The sequence below is a fragment of the Artemia franciscana genome, chromosome 5, assembly GCF_032884065.1.
Source record: "Artemia franciscana chromosome 5, ASM3288406v1, whole genome shotgun sequence".
NCBI lineage: Eukaryota > Metazoa > Arthropoda > Branchiopoda > Anostraca > Artemiidae > Artemia > Artemia franciscana.
The window spans coordinates 17,321,970-17,328,939 of record NC_088867.1 but is presented as its reverse complement, the minus strand read 5'-3'; the positions used below and the strand labels follow the sequence as shown (position 1 = coordinate 17,328,939).

The 6,970-nt window shown below is 32.7% G+C and overlaps 1 protein-coding gene across 1 annotated transcript in view; it reads right to left on the bottom strand.

The window, feature by feature from the left end:
• Nucleotides 1-394: 394 nt before the first annotated feature.
• LOC136027041 (bumetanide-sensitive sodium-(potassium)-chloride cotransporter-like) overlaps nucleotides 395-6,970 on the bottom strand; it is a 99,650-nt gene continuing 93,074 nt past the window's right edge. Inside the window, exons 19-20 of the mRNA XM_065703963.1 lie at nucleotides 5,896-6,010; nucleotides 395-1,545 (exon numbers count right to left, since the gene is read on the bottom strand). Coding sequence (XP_065560035.1) covers nucleotides 1,410-1,545; nucleotides 5,896-6,010 — 251 coding nt within the window. The 3' untranslated portion in view covers nucleotides 395-1,409. The remainder of the gene's footprint in view (nucleotides 1,546-5,895; nucleotides 6,011-6,970) is intronic.

Sequence of the window (6,970 nt, the reverse complement as noted above, 5' to 3'; positions counted from 1 at the left end):
AGTCGCCTGTTTTATTCGACACATTTCAGCCTAAAAAAGAAAAAGTGCCGGCAAAAGAAGGATTTAAAATATAACCTAACCTTATAACATCCCTCAATTATCAGCCCACTGCTATCATAAAACATAGAATTTGTTGACGAGGGAGGAGGACTTAAAAAATCTTGTGTCTAGACAGAGCCGTTTTGTTTTCAGGGCGGTTACAACTAAAATTCAGACGTTGGGGCTTATACCCCCTACACTCCTCCCTCCTGGGTACGGCCTTGTGTCTTGACTGCTAAACTGTATTTCCTTGCCATAGCTCTCCGGTGATAATAACGCCTATTTGCTCTTTCTCATCTGCAACATAACCTGAAATCTAGTCTTTGGTGCTTTTTAATAGCAAAATAAAAAAATATTATACTTCTAACTTTTATTCTATATCGGCAAGACAAAAATAAATAGAAAATGACACAGTATATCACTAGAATCCTCACGCCGTAGGGCCATCTAAGTACCTATCCATGAATTAGGGTTGTCTAAATAGCCAACAACTGAAAACCCTGCTATCAGTTTCTAGTACTATTATTTGCATTAATGTGAAATCATAAGGCACAAACAAATCCCAATTGATTTTATATACAATCATGACATTATATACATTAAACACACCATAAAAAGGACCGCTGATAGATCATAATAATTGAAAACAATAAAACAATATTAAAACTGCAATAAACACTATCAGTAATACGAATAGGCACTAGGAAGCCCCTCCAAAGGATTATTGAAATTTATTAACATTAGAAAGTTTTTAAATTGCCTTAAAACCAATTTAAGAGCTGATTTTAACGTCAATTCCTTTTTTAATACCTTGGTTTGCCTTTATTAATTTTTTCAAGAAACCATTTCATTTCATTTTAATATTTCCGACGATATAAACTAGTTATATGGTAAAACAATAAAAATAATCTAAATTTCGATTTTATAATCGGCTTTTCTTAGTATTTTCTACTGTATTTTACAATTTTAACATTGAAACTTTTTTTGGATTTTGTTTTTGTTTATTAGTTCAAAAAATTCATCGGATTGGTCTTAGCAATTTATTTATTTATTTTTTTTTTTGCATAGCCAGTAAAGTCAATCAGTCCAGCACATGTAGATTTTTTAGGTTTCTACAAAATGTTAATTGACTGCATGTTTGTATTGTACAATAAGCAGCAGGCTAAGTTATTGCAAATTAGGATATCTAAGGCATTATGTTTTGTACTACCTGATCATACCTAAGGCATAATAATGAATAAATATTATATACTCTTTAAAATATACTATTCTGTTCAATAGAGTTTAGCGTTCGGCTGCGTTTTGTAAATTCTCTGCTTTGTTCTGAAGAACTCTCTATTTCAGAAAATCTTACAATCTTCTGTGTAGTTTTACGAATAAAAGGTGAGAACAGATGTCTGATTTCCTCTGACCAATAGGAAAGGGGGCATGTCTTTTGTTAGAGTTTCCATCCATGACATATAAAGAGCTGCAGATACGACTCCTCGTTTTGGTATTGGTAATGTCCTAAAAAAAATGTCGGTTAAAGTGACTTTTTACTGGCGAAGCATTAAAATACTTCAGGTTAGTGCTTATACACAGTTTTGTATATAATACACTGTTTATGATACATGAAACATACACAGTTTTGAAAGATGTTGATTTAATAGGAATTGAGTGTTTTGGGAAAATTCTATGTTTATACAAAAAAAATACCTCGTCCTACCAAGATGGGTAGTCTAAAGGGCCCTCTATGGCAAGGAAAAATATCATTGAATGGTTAAAAAATAAGATTTTATTTTTATAAAAATAAGATTTTATTTTTATAAACATAATATGTTTATTATGGAGTGTTATAAGGTTATGTTTTGTTTCACTTGTGTGAGTAAAAAGACATTATGTAGTTAAAACAGTTTAAGGTAACTCCTCATTCATGAATTTTATTCAAAAATAGTTTCTATTCAAAATAGGTTATGTTTGATGAATAATAACATATGCTTTTCATTTGCTATTCTATAGAATTGATAGACTGAACAGACCTCCCCCTACTCCCCCCCTTTGGCTACCATTCAAAAACGAAAAGCCAACAGGAGACTCTTTGACGGTTCTCATAGAAAAAATTCGATGTTTACAGTTTTTTTTTTCAAGTAGAGTTTGCAGAAGAGGTTTTTTCTAAGTATCATAGACGCTACTACTACCATCGAATGCTCATCAGAACATAAAGCCCCCTTAGGTTGACAAAATCTCTCAATTTTTTTTTTCATCCTATTCTAGTCAGAGCTACACCCTTTGCTCCCTACTAGGAAGTTCTTTAAGAGAAGTATCAGGAGGTTTTCCCCTCTCCTCGACTCGTCCCTTCTTATTTGTTTTGAACAATATATTTTTAAGAGTTTTTGTTTCATTAAAAATAATATTTTTCGTATTTCCATTGAAAAAATTGGAAAAAATGACAAATTTTACCCCTCTAGAAAATACATTATGCAGCCTACCCCTAAGTTTTCTTGGATCGACACCACTGAAGTTCTTCCTTTTTTCGATTTTGTTCTAATTACCCCTTCCTACTCCACTACAGGATGTTCTTCTTTCCGTTCGACCCCAGCTGCAGTACCAAAAAACATCGTGGATGGTATTTCATTTTTGCTCTATACATGAATTGAACAAGTAATTTTAGGTTTTAGCAATTAAGAGTTAATCATTGCAAATAAGAAACCTTGTTTGTCAACGGTTAGGTCAAAAACTTCCGATTACAAGCACTCGTGTTTGGAGTTGTAATTTGAAATTTGTTGCTTTCGTCTTGAATAATAAAAAATATATTTGGAATAGGCAAAACCTTTAACAACTTTAAACCAAAAATATTTTTTTCAGTTTGAAACATTTTGCTGTTGAAAATCACCGAAAATTTTGACTATTTGTTGACTACCCCTCTAGTTCCTCATATCATATAAAATGTGTTTTATCTTAACATAAGGGTACTTGAAGAATCATAGAAGCGTTCTGTATTTAAGAGCATTTGGTCTTGTATTTTAACCTGGCCTGCCTCAGCTTTGAAAATAAACTTAATATTATTTGAGGGTCTGTTCCTCTTGGATTATGGCAAAGCCTTTCTTCTAAACATGCTGCAGCTGGAGTACAAAAAGGATCTTTTTCTGTCAAATAATGGCTTAGCTAAAGTTTCTTAGAGGCTATCAATGATAAAAGGTGACTATACATAAGTAGTTTTCTTGCGAAACTTTTCTGGCTGTCAAGCTAAAATACTTTTAGCTTGTATAAAAATTACTTTCTTGCTTGCTTATCTCCTTCTATCTGAATAGAAGGAGATAAGCAAGCAAGAAATTATTTCTAAAAGCCAAAAATGGCTAAACATTATTAGTTCATCTCCTTAGTCGACGGAGATTGTGTTGTTGTTCAAGACTTGACTAGTTTGGTAAATGAAAAAAGGAAAATTTCACTTTTGCTGTCCATTTTTTCAACCTCTCTTCTCCTTTTCCCTCCCTTTCTCTCTATTTTTAATCTCTCAAAAATACCTAAATTTCTTATCTTTCTTCTTCTTCTCTGTATTCAGCTCTTGGTCTTCTGTACAGCATAAGAATTTTTATTGTTTTTTTGTTGTTCTTTTTTCTGGGCCTGAAACATTAATTTGAAGTTGTTCTGTAAAAACTTTTAATTTCGGATTTTTTTTTATTATTGAATTCAAATGTTCATGGTGCTGAATAGTTTTAAGCCTTTATTTTTTAACTCGGACCAGCCAACAAGAGAAGCTTGAATTAGATAAAACAGTTCGTTGTACCGAGTTTTACACAAGAAAAGACTCGGCCTAATACTGATCAAAACTCTAAAAAACTTATTATAAAGATAAAATGAATAGACAATAGACAAATCAAAGAAAGTGGCTTTTTATGCTGATTTTAAGTATATAAGACTCATTAAATTTCGTTTTACCCATAAAAAGCTAAGAGCCTTCAAGAATTCACCTGATTTTCAAAAAAGGAGGGAAACACCTCCAATAAAATCCAAGTGGTATTGATTAATATCACACCATCAGATTTTGGCATAAGATTTTATCTTATGCCAAAATCTGCAGGCACTTCAACAGGCAAGATTGCATAATGGTCTGGTCACTCACTTCTAGTGAACGCTCCGTTTTTTGGAAATTTCATTAAAAATCATGAATTCAGTTTTTGACATAAGCCGATGCTCTTGAAGGCTAGACGAACACAAAGGCTTGACGAATAGTGTATTGCTGAGTAGAGTAAGATCATCTGCATACAAAATAAAGCTCAAGTAAACAGCTTAGAGAAGGAATGAGCCTCTTATATACCGGATAACGCGATACAATTTACATTTACAAATAACTGGGCTCAAAATAGACACCATCTTAGCACCACATTTTTGCATCACACATTTAGCATCTATTCCAAGCACTCATAAATACCAGGGTATAAATACCAATCTTGGAGAACCAGCACTATCCCATGATTAAGCCCTGATTCTAATAATGTTAACGGGGTTTGGGAACAGATCATCGAATCAAACGTGGCGGAGATGTCAAAACTCCACACATATAAAGTACTATTACAGACAATTTTTTTTTCGAAAGAGGCTTTAGCAACCCATTCGCAAAGCCTAGGTTAAGCTGTTTTAGCCCCACTACCACCTAAGGCTCCCAACTTAAGAAACCAAAATCTTCTCAAACTCATCCAAAAAAAAACTCTCAAACTCAGCGAAAAAACTCTTATGCCAAAAAAAGTTAAAAGATTTTATCTTTTTGGCATAAGAAATATCACAGAGGCGTCTTTATTTGGTTTTTTCCCCAGGGATGATTGTATGGAGCCAGGAGATCAAGAAGATCGGTAGAGTTCATTTGAACTAAAATCAAAAGTTCTAGTACTCTTTTTAAGTGACGAAGAATATTGGAGGGCAAATAACCCCCTTCCCCTGCCAATTTTACCCTAAGATATCCGATTAAAATTTTAGGATAGCCGTTTGATTCAGCATAATTGAAGGTGCAATAACTATTCATTTCGTGATGTAAGCCTTCTATAGTCCCTAGAGAGAGCTATATGTTATGCAATTTGCCTATTGTTCCCATATAGTGCTTGTTATTGGTAAATATACATGTATCATTTTTTGAGGGTGGGGGTTGTGCGTGTGTGTATAGTGGGTAGCGGGGGTTTTATACGGAGAGAATTTTTGAAGGAAATGAAAGGTTCCCGAGGAATTTTTCAGGGGAAATTTTACATTGGCAGTAGGAAGAGGATTCCTTGGCATAATTTGAAAAGGTGTGAGAAATTAGGTTTAAAAAGACAAATTTTTTCAACTGAAAGTAAGGAGCAACGTTAAAACTTAAAACAAACAGAAATTATTCTATATATGAATAGAGTTCCTCTATTCAGCACTCGCTATCACGCTAGAGTTTGACTGTTTTTCCTTATTCTTTGAGAAAAAATACTTAAGCACAAGGACCGTTGAATTTAAATTATGATTTTCTTTAGACTGCTTTAAGACTTAAGCGTAAAGGGCAGGGATTAAGGAGGGGGCAGCCCCCACTCATATACAGAATAATTTCTGTTCGTTTTAAATTTTAATGATGTTCTGTACCTCCAATTGGAAATTATGTTTTCTTCAATTGTTTTAGAAGAATTCGCTATTTATATCCCTAGCTTGCTGAAAAAACAGCTCTCCAAGGCTCATAAGTTTTTGTATTTTTTAAGAGGGTTATTTTCTTTATTTTTAAACAAAAATATGAATTTATATATATCCCATATAAAATCCTGCATTCTGTTCAAATCCAACATATTGTTGGTTTGATTGGTATTAAACGAAAAAAGAAGTTTCGATTCAGACCAGCTAATAAGAATAACTTATTTAAATACTTACATAAATACCATATTTGAGTCCTTAGAGTACTGAAGGAGAAGCTCCCGTAGCCGCATATGTCTATTGCATTTATCCTTCATCGCCAACAGCTCACTTGCCGATATTTTGTTACGATCTAGAAGTTTACAGAAAAGGGTTTGTAAAGAGTAGTTTTGCAGATAAGTAATATTTGTAGCAATTTTACTATCAACGCAAGAACCTCATGGCACCGCACCCAAAATCATTGAGCAATTTGATTTAGTAGGGTTTTCAAAATATGTAATTTGACAGGTTCAAAATTATGAACATAATTATAGTGTAGCCAACATATTCTCAGTGGCTGGACTTTTTTTCAAATTGACATCTATTTTTCTATATCATATGCAACTCTAAAATTAGGTTTTCAGTATTATTTATAAGGGTGATTTTTTTTTTCTTCCTTTACGAACCCTGTTCCCATTTTTAAGCATTGATAACTCACAGAGAGAGACATATATATTTAAAATGTTTTATAATGTGTTCTAAATAATCATTCATACCATAAAATGGTGGTCACAATAACTAAGCACACAAAAAATCAAATTAGAAGGAATACTAATATCTTTTTTCATCGTTAAAAATAATGTTCTGAGGGTATTCCTTGTTTAGGGTGGATTTTCTTTTTCTTGAAAAATATTGTCTCTTTTTTCTTTGAAAAAATGTTTGTCTCCAAAAGCTTCCACGTGGAAACTTAGAAAAAAAATTAAATAGATACTATTTATTTGGTGAAAAACATTAGATAAAACTTTAATTTCAGGCAAATCTAGGGAAAAAGTTAGGAAGGAATACGATAAATATCACAGCATCTGGAAGAGATCCTTCAACAAATTTAACAATCATATGAAAATTTGCCAAGATTACAATCATTGAAAATCTAGATTTTCATCAATGTTATTATGTCTACGCAATGGACATCCTTAGGAAGAAACTATAAGGAAAAGGATTTCCCACAGAACGAAAAAATAAACAACTAAAAAAGATGTAAAAACGGAAAGAATGAAAAATGTGCTCTTCCCCGGTAATGTTCCCTTGAGGTGGTTTTTAGGCAATGCATTAC